The sequence below is a fragment of the Meleagris gallopavo genome, chromosome 1 (assembly GCF_905368555.1).
Source record: "Meleagris gallopavo chromosome 1, MGAL_WU_HG_1.1, whole genome shotgun sequence".
Lineage (NCBI taxonomy): Eukaryota > Metazoa > Chordata > Aves > Galliformes > Phasianidae > Meleagris > Meleagris gallopavo.
Window position 1 is genome coordinate 171,097,754 of NC_139404.1, and position 21,000 is coordinate 171,118,753.

The window sequence follows — 21,000 nt, forward strand, 5'->3', positions numbered from 1 at the left end:
ATTAAAGACATAAGAACATGAAGAGCAATAACAAGATTGAAACTCACACAGATAAATTAAGGTATACACTATAGATTTTCTTCTATAAGCTGGGAGTTGCAAATTCTAACACAGGTAACAGCTCTATTGACAAGACCTAGTCAACTGATCCAATGTCACGATAAAAATGTCCAAGTCAGGATAAAAAATCAATAGTTCCATTGTCTACATTGAGTGAAATTCCACTGACTTCAACAGAAATTTAGACACAGCTAGCACAAATCTACACTGTAAACTTACAAGAGTCTGAATAGAAAGGTGAATTTTATTTAAAATTTCTGATGACAGTAACTCAGAACAACTAAGCCACTATGTTAAATGCCATAAGAATGAAGTCTAACATAGCGGGAATTAACAAAATAATAGTCATGACCATTACCTGCAAGCAGAAACTGAAGCCATTTAATCAAAGAGAACTAAGGATTTGAAAATAAAAATGTTAAATTTAAGCCAGCAAAAAGAATGTCTGTAACTCTTTATGCTGAAAAATATGTGCTTGTGGAAGTATACTAGTAAAAGAGAAGTAACCAAAACACTGAGTAAGAAACAAAGAGCTAAAACAACTATATACACTTAAACCTTGCTGTATAGATACTACATTCTCCCCTTTCATAAATAGTTAAGGTTGAACTGGAAATTTCTTTTTTAAATTCCTACTTTTCAAACAATGTGTGCCAGTCTTAGATTTTGTACAGTGAATATCCATGAAGATTAATTTACAGATTCACAGTCAATTCACATTTCTGCGTGAAGGAGAGATGGAAGAAAAAGAGTGGCTGATTCCCTCAAGTTTTTTTCCCTGTTCTGAATGGGAGAGAAGAACGGGGTACTTTTCTGAAAGAAGCAGATAAGTCTCAGCCCTCTTCTCCTACCATCACATGCAACAACAGTGACTATAATCTACTATATAGGCTTTGATGCAATACGAACTGTTTTCTATGAATACTGTCTAATGGTACTATAAAATACCCATTACTGATCATTAAAACAATTGGACATTTTGCTACTAAATGCAGTACATTAAAAATCACATAGGTTTCTCTGGTTTGTTTCTAGCCAGCAGTTATTTTTTTCCCCTAATTGAAATGCAGAATTGACTCCTCTAACTGTATCACAGAAATCTGTGTCTTCACATTGCCTCTTTCCTCCCACACCTTATCAGGATTCATATCAGACAATATCTGAAAACCAGGCCTAAAAAACAAGGTGTTTTGTCTCTCCTGAAAGACTGTAATTATGGAAACTGAAAGTGGAACACTAAGTCAGTGGAGAGCTCTGCAAAACATTTCTGTAACAGAAATTTCAAGAAAGGATTAAAAATAAGATATCCCAAATGAACTGTTAAAAAGCACCTGACTTTCATACTTCTTACACAAATACCCATAGTTTCTCTGGAGATATGGGAGAACCCTTTTCAATTCTTCAACACGCAAGGAACACAAAAGGCATTTCTGCTTGCAGGTTTTATGCCAACCAGCACAATAATGCCTTCAATCCTCCACTGCTATTCATTCCTTGTTTGTTAGTTGCACCTTGAATCTTCACTGCCATAGAGTTAGGAACAAACAGACAGCCTCTACTCAAAATACTTCAATACTTTGAAAATTAAAAGAGGACTGGCAGAGGAAAAGAGCAAGCTAGAGAAACTGGAGTCTGAGTAGCTACAAATACTGGAAGAAAGGACTGCAGAAAGAGTAATGCAACATTCACCTAATATAGATTGAACACAGCAAATCTGGGATTTTTTTGAGGTACCTAAAACAAATTTGCCACTGCAATTTGTTACTCCATCAGTCTTTTTGACTTCATTACCAGTTAAAGAAGGATTGTTAAAAACGCAGTATTGACAAAAATTGTATAATTTATTCTGTAATTTAGAGGTATATATATTACACACAGATATGTATGAAGTAAATAGAGAAAAGTATCTCTTGTTCTTCAGGTCAGAAATTTCAAATTAGTTTTATTTACTGTCTATTAATCTTTGTGCCGATCACTTCTTACAGACAACTGTCACCACCACTCAGACACTGACAAGCAGAGATGTTCAGTTAAATTCTGAAATAAAACAAAACAAAACTAAATCATCATTAACAAAAAAATAGTCTGATTACGGTAGGAGCAGGTACAGAAGTCATACATCCTTATACATAATAGTAACTTGTTATTTGTTAAAAACAAAAGATGTCTCCCTTATTCCATGTCACAGCGAGTTGTTAAATAATTTCCTGCTTTTAGATTCTATATGTATTTACTTATTGCAGGAAGCACATGAGCTACATCAGACTTTTTTTGTTTACTCAGTATTGTACCACTCTCAACCCACTGGTGTTTTCAGAGAATACCATGCAGTTGTTAAACAATTCTAGCAAAGGTTTTTTGAAGTCATAAATATCCCAATAGGCAATTTTTTTTCCTGAAATTTACAAAACTGTACAAAAAATTAAGCCAGAGATATAGGTAATTTTTTTTTAAGTTCAAGTTGTATTTGTTTAAAAAATGTTTAAAAGTCCAATAACCTATATATACATCCGAAGATTAAAGTAACAAAATCATGTCTAAATTTTTTTGCCTGTCACAGATAGTAAACGCACCTTCTCAAATCCACTCAGGGACTTTCCTTTAAATATCACTCTGGTATGTATTTTGAATAGATGAACCCTCAAATAAAAGACTGATAATTTAATGTGAAGAGTTCTCTAATAATTTTAAGTATTATCATTGAAATGCATCACTTTGCATAGCAAGATAAGAAGAGTTAAATAATTTTCCACTTATCCTATTTGTATCCAAAACCCACAAAAGAAAATAATTAAGGAAAGAAACTACCACTAAGCAATTTTTACTCAATTGTCTGCTTCACAGGCAATCTTTAGATGCTACAAACATTTGAAAACTTTATGATCTTGCATCTTCATATCCTATTCTGTAAGATTTAACAAAATGTTAAAGGCATTTATGTGGCAAATCAAGAGAATAGCTATAATCATAGTTCGAGTATAAGATGTAAAACATAATCAACATTGGAGATTGTTTCCTGTGGAAACTGATTTTACTTATGCTGCTCTTCCTGATGTCAGAGTTATTTCACTGGTTTACTTTAACATGGTCTTCATCAAACACAAGTCAGCTTTTCCTGACATCTATTTACAACTGAATCAAAAGTAAGCAAAGACCAAGAGTAAAATAAGAAAGTAAAATCCATAGTTTTAAGATTAAAAAAACATTGAGCCATATATGTGTATCTAACTAGATATGAAATGGAAAATGATCAATCAAAATCATGAAAAAAATATGAAACAACTATTTTGAAATAGTGTTTCTGATATTTGAGAAGGAAAAAAAAAACACAATACAAATTTAGCATACTAAATCCAAGAAGAAATATCAGTTTGAAATAAAAAAGCAATAATGAAAGAGATGATAGAAAAACCAAATATTTGAGTCTATCAAATAATTCCAAGTGTTTACACCTCCTATTTTATAAGCTGACTACCAGTAAAAGCAATGGTTGAACTTTCACATTTTTTAAAGGAAACAATGTTAGCCTAATCAGAAGCTTCAATATTCAAACACTTTGGTTTAAATGGGGTATATTGGAATGTCAGTATAGGAAATTTACCCACTTGGTGCTTTATTAAGACACAAGAAGGCAATAGGACCTTGAAGCAAAAAGCGTGTATGTATGTAAGAGTAAAGCAAACTATCTCTGCCTAAAAAATGGTACTCCCATACAAAACGTAGGAAATATACAATTCAGATAGCTGTGTAAATAACCTTACATTTTTAAAAGATAGCAACTTACCTGAAAATAGTATAACAGTGTCAAATTTCTGTTATCAGTAAGATTTCTATTACTGTTTCCTTCAGGTTTGAAAAGTCTGATGTAAAATTAGCTTAGAGCTTCAACTGTCTCCAATAAGGAGATATGCCGTTTTGAAATGCTGGAGGGGCGGGATGCCACCCAGGCTCAAGAGGTGGGCCCATAAAAACTTAATGAAGTTTAAAAAGGTCAAGCACAAGGTCCGGCAGGGCATACCAAACAGAAATACAGGTTAGATAATGAGTATATTGAGAGCGCACCTGAAGAGAAGGACTTGAGGGTGTTGATGGATGAAAAACTCAATGTGAGCTGACTTATTAAAGTGGGTCCAGAGAAGGGCCATGGACTTATTCAGAGGGCTAGTGCAACTTCAGGGAAAAATAACCCCCATTTTCAAGAAGAGAAAAAAAGATCTAGGGAATTACAGGCCAGTCATTTTTACCTCTGACCCTGGCAAGATCATGGAGCAGATCCTCCCGAAGGCCCTACTAAGGCACATGGAAAATAAAAATGAGGTGATCGGTGGTAACCAGCATGGCTTCATCACAACCAAGTCATGTCTGACAACCTTGGTGGCTTTTTATGATGGAGCTAGAGAGTCAGTGGATAAAGGAAGGGCAACAGATGTCATCTAACTGGACTTGTGCAAAGCATTTGACACTGTTCCACATGACATCCTAGTCGCTGAACTTGAGAAAAATAGATTTGATGGATGGACTGCTATCTGGATAAGAAATTGGCTGGATGGTTGCACTCAGAGAGTTGCAGTCAACAGCTCAATGTCTAAATGGAGACCAGTGATGAGTGGCGTTTTTCAGGGATCAGAGCTGGGACTGGTGTTATCTTTGTAGGTGACATGGACAGTTAGATCAAGTGCAGCCTCAGCAAGCTTGCAGACAACACCAAGCTGAGTGCTGCAATTGACATGCTAGAGGGAAGGGATGCTATCCAGAGGGACTTGTACAGGTTTGAAGGGTGGGCCCATGCCAACCTTTCAACAAGTCCAGGTGCAAGGTCCTGCACCTGGCTTGAGGCAATCCCAAGCAAATATACAGTTTGGGTCGAGAATGGCTTGAGAACAACCCTGAGGAGGATTTGGGAGTGTCAGCTGATGAAATATTCAACATGAGTTGGCAATGTGTGCTTGCAGCCCAGAAAGCCAAAAGTATCTTGGGTTGCAGCAAGAGAAGTGTGACCAGAAGGTTGAGGACAGTGACTCTGTCCCTCTACTCTGCTCTTGTGAGACCCCTCCTGGAGTACTACGTTCAGTTCTGGGGCCCCTACCACAAGAAGGACATGGAGCTCCTCCCCCTACGAAGACAGGCTGAGAGAGCTGGGGATCTTCAGCCATGAGAAGAGAAAGCCCCCGGGGGGAACAGCAGCCTTGCAGTACCTGAAAGGGGCCTATACAAAGGCTGGAGAGGGACTTTTTAAAAGGGCATCTAGTGACAAGACAAGGGGAAATAGTTTTGAACTGGAAAAAAAAAAATGGTTGGTTCAGATTTGACAGTAGGAGGAAAATCTTTACTCAGAGAGTAGTGAGGCAGTGGCACAGGATGCCCAGATGCCCCCTCCTTGGAAGTACTCAAGGTCAGGTTAGATGTGGCCCCAAACAGCCTGATCTGGTGGGTAGCAACCCACCCATGGCAGGGCAAGGCAGGGAGTTGGAACTGCAGGGGCTTTAAGTTCCCTTTCAAACCAATCCATACTATGATTTTCCCCCCTATTACGATACTTTTCTGTTTCTTACAGTAAAATTACCAGTCATAGACAATAGGGCTCATTTTTTCATTCTGAAATATAAAATGCAACTTAACAAACGGAAGTCCAACATTCATATCATTGTATTTGTACAGTATAAGATTTTTTGCATTTACAAACTTCTTTTTACCTTGTAACAAATGATAAACATGCAGAGAATATGTTGTGTAGTAGCTGCGTGCAGTCTAATAAAATCAACACAAAAATAACATTCTGAAATTTTTAACTGAAATAGTTAAATTTTCCGAATTACTAAAGTTGGGGGAGCTATGAATTGCTGAAAACAGAGATATAAAGAAAAAGCATTACGTAATATTATCTACAGTTTTTTCTATTTATAGTATTCTAAGATTATCACCTTGAATCCACCAGAATCACAAAACATGTTACCAGATTGCAGTTAATGTTAAAAGAAAGGATAACATCTGGTGAAGAAAAGTAATTTAATATCCAGGCAATTAAACATTTTGAGAAGTTTTCAAGAATTTTATCAATTGATGAAAGTAATTAATATGAGTTGGGTAAGACAAATAATATGAAATTAAGTTAATATGAAATTAAATTCAGCAACCCATCACATCAGCAATTATATTTCCACAGTCATTTACTTGCAAATCATCAAACCACTTGCTACCTGTAACATAAGAGCAAGAAGTCTGACTGCTGATTCACATGGACAAAATGCCGTGGCTATGATGGGTTTGCTGATACAGTACCACCTCACTGATTATCTTTCCTGATAAGCCAACAAACTTCAACTCAATACAATGCTCATTTTTAGATGAGAAATATGACAAAATACTTTCTTATAATTATATGAGATATGTAAGACTTTCTGCAGTTTAAACAACAGGGAAGAGGATAAGGAAGAAAGAAGAAAGATGTAATTTGAAAAAAAGGCAATATCTGTAAATCTAACTCAAAAAAAGTGGAAATGCAGACCTAGTGGCTAAAAATATATATGTTGAAAATGTACACTGCCTCACCATTTATTGAATGCTTTTCCAACTACACTATGCAGGCCTTAGTAATTATGATTTTTGTTGTACTGCTACAACAAACAAGCAGTAATCCGCACTCTCTGATTACCTTCCAGGGAACTATCTGGTTGCATCCTTAGAGAAATAGAAGATGTCTCTAGTCTGAAATAGACACAAATAAAAGTGTACTATTCCCTTAAAATACATAAGAAATAGAGATAAAAATAGGGAAGTAAAACATCCATATGAATGCTAACTTTGAGTTAACTGATTCATTTCTCCTCCCTAAATCTGTGTCCTTTGTATCCATGTTCAGATTTTAAAGAATAGATTGTATATTTTTTTCTGGCTAATCAGTTGGCATTACACTTACAAATACTCAAAAAATACACCTAACTGAGAGAGGCAGATCTAAGGAAGACAAAAGCAATACAAAGCTTCTGCAGAAAGAAATGTCATACAGTTTCCACAAAGAGCAAACCCAGCCAGAGGGAATTCTGGAATATGCAATACATTCATGAAGTGTTATTAGGTAACAGCATCATAACACAGAACTATAGGAACTCTTTTCAATTAAAAGACAAAAAAGCATGATAGTAATAGCAAGAAAACAATATTATCAAATTCACAATATCAAAGTAGTTGAACCATTTTCCAGATCACTGTCTAAAAGTAAATATGGCTGACATCTGGAAAATTCACCTCTCAGTGGATGGTCATTTAACAGTGCAATTGTAATTGCAGTGATAAACTCAATGGCTGGGTTTTTAACATAATAATTTATCTCTGAGTTAAGAGCTGATTAACTTGTCTGGTGAAAAACTGTACCCAGGCAGTGCTGCAGGGCAGCCCACAGTTGAATAGGACACCCAAGGCGTGAGGCAGGAGTCAGCCCGATGGTAGGATTCATCTCATCCTAATTTCAAATGTCTACAGCATACTTACAATCACACAAGACCAGCTTCTAACCTTCCAAAGGAGATCTAGTCAGCCAATGGATTCTAGAAAGCAAATGCCCTTCAACTCAAATTGATCTCTAACCCTGCTGAGCAGAGTCTGCTCTTTTTAGGTATTTTTTTAAGCAATTTTTAGTAACTGTGTGAAGAATATAGTCTAACATAACATTATGAAATAACTATAAATGAAGTCCCAGTTCCTATTTTTTGATGAATAAATAAAAATGGATGGAACAATTCTTATCTTAGACTAAATATGCTCACACGCAGCTATTTGTGTGAGACTCAGGAAGTTACAGCTTCACTGCTTATAAGGATACCTAATCTAGGATAAGTATTGTTTCTTACATTTTTATTTAACCTCTGTCCCTCACCCAAATTTTCATATAGCTATGTATGTAGCTGACATAATCGAAGAATTAGACAATAGCTTATACTCATTTAGATTCTTAAATATTTGGATGTGTGACAGCACTAGAAAATCTCCCAATTGTTCAATTTCACAACATGACAGTAATAGTTACAGAATAAAAATAATTTATGAGGTTCTCACATGAATTATTTTTTAGAGATTTTCTGCCAAATCCTCCCTTCTTTGCACAAGTAGTCTGCTAAATGTAATGACATTACAGTTGGAGAGTATAGGATTAGAATGATTTGATGCTTTGGTTAATATGCATCTGTTACAGGCAGCATTTAGCCTGCATGTATTATCGTATTTTGTTGTTGATATCTTTTAATACTTCCTGAGTTAGATCAAGCACATGGCTATAAACAAAGTTAAATCAATCTGTTTTATAAGAGCAGAGAGAAAATATTACTGAACTGAAAATACAGCTTTAGAGATCTCAAAAGAGAAAACTAGAAGTTTCCATTCTGTTTTCAAAGATCACTTAACAATACCAAACAAACATTATCATACTTAAATACCAAAAAGCGTTTTTATGATATATAGTTAATATTTTTTCTTCAACACAGTAATTTTTTTCTGTGTTTTCTGAAGTAGTTCCACATAACTGTGAAGACCACAGTAAAAATCCTTTGGGAACACCTATAAACATTGGAAAGGGTGTTAGCAACTCACTTATCAGAGTTGTTGATGGCTGGTTTACTGCCAACTTACCTTGTCTGTAAGCTTTAGGGGCCTTGACAAATATACATCAAACATTTTCCTGTAGAGGAAATGCACATAATTTCTTTCTTACGCTTTGTACTTACCTAACCCTTTAGGAGTAATGCCACTGCTATCAGCAGGATTAACCACCCAGTAGTAGTATTTCAGTGTGTGCATTAACTGCAGTACTGTTCCTACTCTGCGTATAGTGTTGTAGATTGTAGCAGTTCCAATGAATTCAGCTGACAAGTAGGTATACAAAGACAACTGCACCTGAAGAATGAAATCGTTATCTACATAAGTGTAAGTTAAGTATTAAAAGACTTCAAAGTTTCATTGGGAATTACTTCGGATATGATTAAAAACAATATAAAAAATATTATAAATAACTTTTAATGAGGGCAGAAACTGGTTTATCATCACTGGATTGTCACCTGGAATGACCTCCAGAAACTCCAGAAAAATTGTATATGATTCCATCATTTACATACTGATAAATGTGTTGCTTTTTTGTTGCTTTTTTTTTTTTCTTAGTCTTTTTAATGCTTAATCTGTAGGAAAACCATGCAACCACTGAAAATTTTTTGACAGAATTAGCCAGAATCTTATCTCATCTTATCTCTATAAAAGGCATTGGAGAATATAGTTAAGCAATGGATAAACTTCATAATCAAAAATATCTTTGCTATTACTGTGCTTTCAAAATGAAAAGAAAAAATATATATATATAATATATATAAGTATCATAGCATAAAAGAACATAACTATTTCACTTCGGTGTATGAAGAGTCACAACAAATGTACAACTACCTTTGCAGGGGTATGTATCCAGATAGCGGGATTAAAAAGGATGTGATCACATAATTGCTTCAGCAGAGGTGCTCCGTGAGACAATCCATCCAAATATTTTGCAAATGATAAAAATTGTTCCAGAACTGCTCTGGTTATATGAACTCTAGATGACTGAGGAAAAAAAATTAAAAAGAGGAATTAGATACATATATATATAAATTCTTTGTTAATATACTTAATTTCTTAATATCAAATGATACTTAATATCAAATGATATTTTCACCGGGTTCATCTTTACAAAATACACGCAATCTCATATGTTTTTATTTCATTGGATAAGAAAGGAAACAAACATCAATAACTTATGCTTTCTAATAAAACTGATGGTCTTTCTAAGAACTATATTTTACAAAACATCAGTCAATAACTGAATAAATTCTTGTTCTATTTTCTTTTTTGTTTGTTTTATTACAATCCAGTCAGCATTCTTCCATCCCACAGAAGAGCACCTTGAGAAAAGTGTCAGAAAACCTTAGCTCTTCTTCAGTTAGTTTATGAGTTTTATTGAAATTGAGTTTATCAATATGCAAACACATGATACTAGCAGATTTGTTATTGTTAAATTTTAGTATTTGAAATATTTGGGTTCAAAGTTTCCTCAAATTGCAGGAGACACGGAAGGCAGACTTTCACAAATTTCTTTATGTACCAAGCAAACAAAAGGAACCAATAAGAAAAAAATGCCAAAAATCCTTCTATTTGCTTTCCTTAGAAAATGTTCCATATACTTTTGCTATAATGCTATAAATGCTATAAATACAGTCTGAAAAAATGCAGATTTGTTATTTTTAGATGAGAAGTACATTTCTGAGTAATAATAGTTCAGCTGGGATACTGAGTTTCCCTTGGCTTATACACCACAAATCACAGTAAACAGTCTGAAACTAATAAGAAGCAAAATATTATTTTGATATTCATGACAGAAAAAAATGTATCTGTCTGTCCTCCTTTAAATATTTGATCACATACAAATGAACAACAGACAATTCACAAATTATAAAATGGAGCTTGTCTAGGAATCAAAAGGACATTTTGTTGCTATGTGTAACAATTGAAAATAATGAGAAAATACATCTTATTGAAAAACTTCAACTAAGGAGATTATAGCATTTAAAGAAACAAACAACAAACAAACAACAAAAACAAACAAAAAAACAGCAGAAAGTGGCCTGAACTGTGACTGAAGTCAAACAAACACATCACCTTTGTTTGCTGATTTAACATATTGAAATAGAGCAAAAGCCTGGATTATAGCCTTGCAAAATTTAAAATTGCAGCAGGTGTCTATTAGAACGCTATAAAAACTCAATCTTTTTATTTTTAAATTGCATGTACAACATCCTAAATTGATTAAAATTGTCCTCTGTATATAAACCAATGTTATTTTCAAGATCATCTTTTAACACTTATTAAGTGTAGAAAAACATAGTAGCACAAAGAATAACCTTTTATATAAAACTTCAGTGAAGATAAGTTCTTTCTAGTGAAAGGATGTGTTTTCCTAGTTGAAAATAAAATAAGGAGCATAATGAGAGAAATTATTAATAACTGGCATTCAAGATTCAGGACGTTTTTTAAAATGCAAGATTATCATAACTTAATCATCAGACAACACAAAACCCTAATAGTGATTCCTTCTCAAATGATTGTTACTATATTGATCATATGTTGATCAAAAATACAGTCGGAGTCATTCAAGAACATCACAGCCATAAGGTTTAACTGTAAATATTACTGCCTTAGCAATCTTAAAACAAACTATTGTCAGCTGTATTTAATTATAATGGTTTTGGGCCAGAAGGCACATAGTGGTCATCAAGCAAGCATCTGAAATAAACCTCAGCTTTGTGATAACTGCTCATCGTGTCTGAAAACAAACAAGCAAAAAAATACCCCTTTCAATTGTTTCTCCCATAAACAAAATTATGTTACAGCTTTCCTTCTTCAAAACCCAGATCAACTATTTTATCAATTTCAGAACTAAGCCACAGAGGATTAATTTAATTTTTATTAACACACAAATGCCTACAGTAAACCTAAACTATGGCATGTCTGAGATATGCATGTATAAACTAGGAACAATGTAACAAAGGAAAATACATTTAAAGTGATTCACAAAGAGCTCTAAAGAAAAAGCATTAATTAGACAAACAGGATCAACTCGAGTATCATTTATTGGAATACTGGGAGATAAGAAGACAAAGAAGATGAAAAGACTCCTGTAGACAGCTTAGAAGTATTGCAAATAAAAAATGTTTTATACCACAGATATGCTAGTTCTTACAGCCAAGTGACTGAAAAAAACAGAAAGACAGGAGAAATACAAAGAACAAACCAAATAATACCCGTACCTTTTCAAGGAGGTAGCCAATGACTAGAAAGCCTTTTCCACCAAGCATCTGTTCTTGCATTGCTACTGAACTCTTAAGAAGCTCAACCAAGAAAGCCAATAGGGTAGCACTGCATGTAAGGAACAAGCAATTTTCATGTTACAAATACAGAAAAATCATTTTTTTACACTCTCAATATTAACCATCTATTAAATTAATAGAAATAGGCTTAAGGTGGTGAACAAGCCCTTGAAAGAATTCAAATGTTACATTCCCTGTTGACAAATTTCTCCAATGCTTGTTCTTGTATTACAATAATATAAATCCCACTCCTACCACTGAGTTCATATTCAAGTAGACGGAATTGGAAAAATCATTTTTCCAGCTCTCCTCATTTGACTGTAGAATCATAGAATCACCATGGTTGCAAAATGATCATCTAGTCCCACCATCCACCCATCACCAATATTTCCCAGTAAGCTATGTTCCTCAGTACAACATCTAAATGTTTCTTAAACACCTCCATGGACAGTGACTCCATCACCTCCCTGGGCAACCTGCCTGGTAACTCTCCCAGAGAAGTATTTCCTAACGTCCAGCCTGAATCTACCCAGGTGCAACTTGAGGCCATTTCCTCTGCGTCAACTATTTGACCATCCAGACTAATTGTGTTAAACAACAAAATATGCAGATATGCATCATCATTCCACACTTTCAATCCCCATAGTCACTAGTACACCATGGAAATGAGGCCTCAAATGGCTCTGCAAGCAACAACACCCAGCACAAACCAGTGTAACACCACCAGAGTGCAGAACTTCTATCATACTTCCAGAAGATCAAGTATGAAAATAAATTCCTGATCATTCAGGAATGCGCAAAGAAACACAAGAAACACTAAGGAAATCACCCACTAGTCCATCCCAGAAGTTCCCAGTATCTGTGAGGTGTTCAGAAAGCTCCAGGAGGGTTGGAAAAAAAAAAAAAAAAAATAGTGCTCAGACCTCAGGGGACAGCAAGAAGGTAAAACTATGTTATGAAAACAACAAACAGAGGTAATACATGGCAGATGAGTTCAGCATGGGAGAAAAAAATCACAATTCATTCTTGCATAATGTGAAGGAAACAAAAATATGCTCATCTGTTGCCGAAAACCCGGAGGAAAAGGGGAAAGAAAAAAAACTTTTGTGATAGAAAGATAATATTTTACATTATTTTGCAAATAGTTAAAAAAAGTGACATAAATGCACTTTGCTGACTTAAAAATGAAAAAATGTCATGCTTCTTTTTCTAAGAATAAAATACTCCTAATAATTCCTAACTGTGTAGACAAGTATCTGTAACCATAAGGTTCTCATGCAGGTGGTGGACAAGACAGGGGTCAAAATTGTAGCATTTCCAACTATGAAATAAAGGAAATGTCCAACTCGCATTTTATAAATTTCAATTTTACACAGGTTATCTAGGTAGGTAAAGGTTCCCTTGATATCCAAACACAATCTTCAAGACTGAAATAAATGTTGATATTGGTTAATCCATGTCAGTACCAAAAACAAATTAACATGCTGAGGAAAAGAGGACCCTATACGGTGAGCAAGGCTGGCATGCAAAAAGTAGATTGTAGACAAAGGACATGCTGTGAATGTGAAACAGTGCCTTGTCTTGCTTCATTGCTGGATGGTCGCAATAATCAGTCTAAAAATCACAAAGAGATTTCTCCACAACGTGTCAGTAGTAAAAGAATACAGATAACATCCACTTGCAGAATTCAAAACAGCCTGACAAATTGTCACATCAATTTCAAAACAGATTATATGCAACATTTTTTCCTTAACATGATAGAAAGTTTCTACTGTATTTGTTATTTAAAAATAAGGCACCCATAATTTTTTCAAACATGGCTATCCATGAGAAGCTCATGTAAATTTTGGAATATTTGTATTTAGAAAAATTCTAGAAAGTTGAATAGGTCAAAGAAAACATCATATCAGTGATACTTACTTTCTTACTTTGTGAGTAGCTCTATGACTTAGAAGAATGATCCACTATGCATAAAGTTAAGAAACAGAATAGAGTTGTGGGACTAGGACCTAAACTACAACAGTGAACACTACTAATATTATATTGAAAAGTCAAAAATTACTATTAAAATATATTTAAAAGATTTTTATACCATGAGCATGCCACTAGACTTAAGTTAATGGGTTTTACTTTCACTTCTATGAATGATACTCCAAAAGCCTGTTCAATTGCTTTACAATTTATTTGTCCGTTCTATGAACTTAAATGTAAACTTATGGACTGGAGTTATTTGTATCTCATATTAACATAATTTCTTCACAATGGTAAGAAATTCTGATACGACTCCAAATGTAAATTCTAAGGAATAAGGACACACTAAAATACAGATTTTCTGTATTTGCTTCTTTTTAATTATGCATAAAACATACCAGCCAACTCTGAAATAATCAATGGCCTGATTAACTCAGTTAATATTTAACCATGCTACAGACAGAGAAATACACGAGCTGGTTCTATGCAAGTAAGACTCAACGAACAAAGTTTTTTAATTCAGAACCCAAATGTCATCTTGAAGATTTTAGCTATTCTTAATGGCATTTGACACATTAGCTCTGTACAGAACTACCATAACTGTCACTGCAATGTGATGCCAATGTTACTAGTTTCAGGGAAATTTATTAATTCAGCCAATATCTTTGTGAATGTACTATGACTTTTTTTTTAAGTCCAAAACGGCTTTGAACATCTTTGAAATCAGCTATCCAAAGACAACCCAAGCCAACTCTGCAAAGATTCATTTCAGGAATGTCAGATGTAACTCAAGCTACGCTCTTCATCCTTTTGCATTAGCCAAGACTGCCACCATACCACCATAAACAACAGAATTCACTGGAGTATATATTAATTCAACTCTTGGGATAGCACGTGTGAATGCATCATTACGCCTTCAAGCACTGAAGTAAAAAACTTCAAGTACCAGAAAAAGCAGTTAAGGAGAACAGCCTGACATTCACACAGAGGCACAATGTTTGAGGTGAATACTGTATGGCACAACAGCACTGATGAAAATTAGCACTGTAATTAAATACAGCTAGCATTTGGTCCGCATCATTATGCATGAAATGAAGTAATTAAATACACCTTACAAATTTTAACTGATACAAGGACTTTAAAATCAAAAAGGAAGGGCTTTAAAATTCTCATTCTCATAGGATGCTGAAGCTATCACTACCTGAAGAAAATGATGAAAGAGAGGCAGAAAACAGATTACATGCTTAGTCTCATTTTATTCCCTGAAATCTTCCATGTACTTGTTTCAAGTGAAATTTCTGTTTTGGAGGAGGAAGAATGGAATGAAACTGCACTAAATAACAGCTATTGCATGAAACAGTAATTTTTACATGTCATGTTATCTATACCTTATGCTGGAAAGCATTCAATCTGCCTGAATAGACCGAGCAGTAAAAAATTCTCAGATATGCATTCCTTGGTGCCTTCAAATTTTCTCCTCTGCATGCTCAGACTGACTGCATGCAAACATGTAAGTATATATATTTATACATATAAAGGTGCAATACATTCATAATCACAATGGATTTTTTCTCCTCAACATTGCATTCTAAGGATTTAGTCTGCCTGCCTAATTTAGAGGATTGTACCCAGAACTTTTAACATGTTCCTACGGATAATCCATTTATGTAATCATTTTGAAACCTGAAAGTAAATTTAACCTGAAGATTTTAAACACAATTTTTTTTTTTATCAGCAAATTAAATGTATTTTTAATATGTTTTTAAAAAAAGGTTACTGTTGACCCAGGGGAAATAATGGTTAGAAGACTGTCTTCTAAGAAGAGCAATTTTTCAAACAGAATTTAACAAACTTACCAGTAACTAAAATTCATCGGATTGGTGCAGGGCCCACACTAAACTTGCAAAATTCTGTGCACTGCCATACAAAATTTCTCTCCATTCTTGCCTATTTTCAACTCCCCTGGATACAAAGGCAAATATAAAGGATACTTCAGCCCATTTCTACTTCTCCTCTATGCTACGCCATGGCTAGAAGACATCAGTTTGTCTGCAGTGCAGCTATGATATAGACAAACAGAGTATGTATGCATACCAACACTAAATCAGATAAAACTATCATTTCTCTACTGAAAATATAGTTAATTTTAGGATATTTTTTTCCAGCAGTTTTCAATTATTAATTTGTAGGGAAAAAAGTTTCTGTCCAAAACAAGAAGCTTCTGCATTTCCAGTGATCATGATACTGCTTACTGCATTAATGTATTCTAGAGATAGTTAAGTCTCTGGAATCCATTGCATTAAAAATCTGAAGATTAAGTACTTTGTTACAGCACTGCCAGTGTTTCCACACTCAAAATACATATCTCTTGTGAAGACAAAATATAGAATAAAAATCAAAAAACCACAGGACAGAATTGGTGTGCAGAGTAGTTTTCTCCCATGTCTATAAACTTCTGTGATATTTGTAAAGTCCCTTCTTTACAGTTCAGACAGTCGTGACACACACTGTAAAGTTACAAATACTACCTAACTTTTTAATTCAGGCCAAATTAGAGAAATAATAAAAAATAACTATTATGTTTCAATAGTTCACCATTTTGATTTGACACTACAACGTATCAATATTACAATCCTCAGTGAACAGCCATGCAGGAGTACTACTATACTAGTATATTACTATAAAATAAAAAAGATATTATGGCAATTCACAAAGATAATGGCTAGATAACAGTCTTCAAAATTCCAGCAAGTGACATTTCTTTCTTTTTAAAAATTGATTAATTCCAGACACGTATAAATATTATGTTTTCTCTCTCCACCTACATAGAATCATAGAACCATAGAATCCCTAGGTTGGAAACAATCTGCAAGATCATCTAGTCCAACCAGCCTCCCATTACCACTGCTACCACAAGCACTAAACCACATCTCGCAGCTCCTCATCCAGACTCCTCTTGAACACTGCCAGGGACGGCGACTCCACCACCTCCCTGGGCAGCCATTCCAGTGCCTGACCACTCTCTGAGAGAAAAAGTTCTTCCTTATGTCTAACCTAAACCTCCTCTGGTACAACTTGCGGCCATTTCCTCAGGTGCTGTTTATTGCCTGGGAAAAGAGGCCAAATTCCTCTTGCAGTAGGTGGGCATTATATTCTATATCAGGACTGTCCATATTAAAGAGTCAAAATAATGTTACCAATAAAGTTTTCTGAAAAGATGCTATAATTATTTTAGCACAGATCTGGGGAAATTGGGCAAAGATGTTGTATATCACCTTTGAGGTTAGTTAAGGAGGGCCTGGGCACAGAATTTATTTCGTAAGATAAACAGTAGAAGTGTTTTTAATTGCTATGGTACAGCTTATGGGACGTAGCAAATCCAGTTAGTAACTTCTAGAATAAGTATATAAAAGAAATCTTTTGACTCAATCTACTTAAGCAAACAGCTACAAATCCTTCTAGAGATGCTTCTACAGATCCTTTTAAATATGGCCCCAGTATGGTAAAGTTGAAAGCAACAATTACACTTGAATTAATGCTTGTACTTTATTCTACAATAGAATTGAATAAGTACCAACGATTGCACTCAATACCTTGCCACAATCAATCTGTACGTCAGTGCTCAGCACACCCAGACCCAAAGGAATTTAAAACCACATGCAAGACACCATAAGGGAACAAGGCAAATCCTCCTTATTGTATTAACAATGTAGTATGATCAAAGTTAACGACAGTATCAGAAAAAAGCACTCTATATTTATTTTTATTACATGAACTTAACTTAAACTGCTACATTTTTTACCCTGAAAAGAGAGAAAAAGCAGAATGAAAACTGGCAGCCTAACATTCAGATTGACAGACTATTCCTCTGAATAGCAGGTGCATCACTGAAAACAAGAAAACCTATTTAAGATGTGAGATCAATTTCCATCATTCTAATTTTAGTGTGTGAGAGCATATGAACTTTTACAGTGCCTCAAAAGTAGAACTGTAGGGTACTTCATTGGTCTCACTGAAGATGCAGATAAGACATACAAGGATATACACAAACAGGAATAAAGAACATTCACAAAGAATACCATTAAGCCACAGAGTTGCTATACTTATATTGCCCTACTTTATAATTCAGAATTTTATTTACAGTGAACATATTCATTTAGAAATTAAAATTATAAGTGGATTGGGGAGATTAAAAGCAAGGTGTTCCCTCACAGACCTATTATCAAATTCCTTAAAAGTAAAAATACAAAAAACAACTGAGAAACCTGAACTTACTAAACAGACTTTGAAATGCAAAGGAGAGAAGGAGGTGGGAAGGATTCAGAAAAGTAGTCTGGAAAGCTTGGATACTCAGAATGGGGTATCAAGCTGTTAACGTTTCCCATCTCTGAGGAACACAATAAGGCAAGACCAAGGACAGCAAAAATATCCAAGGGACAATATCTGATTCCCCCTACTTGGCTACAAGTCTGGCTACAGCCAGAGTAAGCCTTTAGAAATATAATGGTCTACTGCCATCAAACATCCCTTGGACTTTTTTTTTTTTTTTTTTTTTTGGCAAAGAAGCACAAAGGTTATCCACTTTAAGATGGTACCACTATAAAAATAGATATTTTGTAATTGCAGAACGCCAGCAATTTCTCAGCAAGAAGTGCAGCCCTGTTGTAGATATTTTTAATTTTCACAGGTAAGAAAAGCATAAGTAGGTATCAGAGCCAGTTATACAAATGAATTTCGGAAGGGAAATAACACCTGAAGAAGGGAAAGGGAAAGGGCATAGTAAGTATGCATAATGAATATCCACTCCACAACTGAATCTCCCTTTTCCCTTCCTTAAGGTCTCCATCCTTTCCACACAGAGATCTTTTATTCTTCCATTTGCCTACTTCCTTCTTCACCTGAACTTTTTTTTTTTTCTCCATATCTACATCCCATTAAATCAAATAGGAAAAAATAATGCACATATATTAGAGAAACAATAATTCAACATTTCTGTCACATCTCATCAAGCAAAAATTTACTCAGAAGTCTTTTCAATATGTGCTTCAGTTGGGATCACATCTTGTACTGTGTATAATTTGCAGCACAATGAATTACAGAGCTCTTTAAAAAATAATAATAACGTAAGCATAGAAGAAATGCATTGATATATTCAGTCAGAACTTTTTTCCTATTCACAGTTGAACTAACTCCAGAAATGGTTCTGTACATTTTATATTGAGCTTTATTACTGTTCTCACTCGATAGAAAGACCACTTAGGACAAACTGGCCTTTTGCTCAATTTCTAAGACATTATGTTAGCTCTCCATTTTAAACAGATTTACTGCTTTATCATTTATTATATACTCAGGTTATTAATAATTTAACATACATTTTATTCTTATATACATAGATGTGTACAGACACATATAATCTTCCTCAAATTGAAAAAAAGTATTTTACCTATTTCTGTGCCATGTATAAAAACATGTATTTCTATGCCACAATAAAAACATATAAAGATTTTTGTCTAACATTTATTCAAACCAATCTCCATCCCCATCCCCATTTCTCCTATTACTTCACAACACTTCAACGCGAAGTACATATTAGAAAACAAATGAGTAACCACCAGCTTTTCTCTGCTTTTTAAATTGAAAGAAATTATTTTCATCACTTTGCTGCTGGGAAATAGAAATAGTTATTTTTAAGACTGCTGTATTTGTTCCAGCATTGTACTAAAATTTCTCACGAAATAAAATAAAACCTATCAGCAATCTTAGCTACAACTTAGTTACCAAGGACGAAAACAGATGATTCGACAAAACTTAAAAAAATTGATAAATTTCTTTAATTAGGTTGAGATAAGTGATCTTCCTGGAGTAATTATATGAATGCATCACGTCCAAATAAATTATTCAAAGATGTAGGTCCTTTTAAGTTTATTATTTTATTTTTTATTTATTATTTTTCAACTTGTGAAATTATTATTGAGCTATTTCATGCAACGAGAAATGTCCAGAATAATTAATAATGGAGGGCATTCTGAACAGGGAAATACTCCATGTACTCTGAATTATGTACTTTATATATTTATTGAAACACAAGAGAGAGTTTATGCCATTCCCAAATCCTTCACAGAAAAATACAGTTAACAGGACTTAAGCTTTAACTTTTCAGTTTCATTACCATACACATTTAGTTTTTATTTATTTTTCATATTTTATGTTACCAATAGAACAAGATCCCCCTCAGACAGGATGCAGCAAGAGGTCGATGTCATCACAGCAGAGGTTTCATGCACCTTTGTTTAGAAGTCTCTTAAAATCCCCCCTAGTCTGCTGCAATTGTAATATGGTTAAAACAAAGCTATGCATAGCTTTGTGACCTTCTGCCCATGTACTAATATGGAAAGTGATATCTTTCTTTCACTTGGAATATTACTAAGTATGGATTCAAATGGCTCAGACTTTGAGAAGTAAATGACATTTGAGAAGTAAATGACATCTACAAGTAAAAGCACATTTATTTATTTTAGAAGTTGAAAAAAACCATCAAAAAACTATTCTTAAAAAACCTTCAATGTGATTTGAATTCATTATTCAATCCAATCACTTATGACCAGCTTAATCTAGAATCTCCTTAGGTTATTATGATTTGCACAATTCTACAGTAAATTATTTCTGCAAATTCAGGATGTATTTTTAATGAAACAAACGTACAACAGAAGTTACAGCATTTAAAAAAGAAAACAAACAAAACATTCCCAAAACAGGAACTTAGCTAAATTTAGTGTTTATCTTGTTTGAAAGAAGCTTACCAAACTGTTGTTTCCACCTGACTGTCATGCAGCTGTCGATTGTCTAGTTGGGCAAAGAGAGGAAAGAGAACTTGAATCCCTCCAATGGAATGAATTGCGCTGTGAATGGAGTGGGTTACGATCGCTTTCACATCCTAAATTAATAAAAGAAAGAAATGGGAAAAAATTCACTAATCTCAGTTTTAAAGGACACTTAGTAATATAACTTGGGAAAACTTTACCATTGAATGAAGTGCAAACTAAATTAGACATATTTTTAATTTAATTTCACTAGTCGTGTTTCAATTACAATA

At 34.3% G+C, this 21,000-nt stretch overlaps 1 protein-coding gene across 12 annotated transcripts in view; it reads right to left on the bottom strand.

Annotated features, from left to right (window-relative positions):
• NBEA (neurobeachin) overlaps positions 1–21,000 on the bottom strand; it is a 469,696-nt gene that overhangs the window by 337,709 nt on the left and 110,987 nt on the right. For all 12 annotated transcript variants that reach the window (XM_085216030.1, XM_085216022.1, XM_085216029.1 and 9 more), the window contains exons 10-13: positions 20,708–20,841; positions 11,877–11,985; positions 9,484–9,636; positions 8,778–8,946 (exon numbers count right to left, since the gene is read on the bottom strand). In XM_085216030.1, the coding sequence (XP_085072156.1) occupies positions 8,778–8,946; positions 9,484–9,636; positions 11,877–11,985; positions 20,708–20,841 (565 nt within the window). The remainder of the gene's footprint in view (positions 1–8,777; positions 8,947–9,483; positions 9,637–11,876; positions 11,986–20,707; positions 20,842–21,000) is intronic.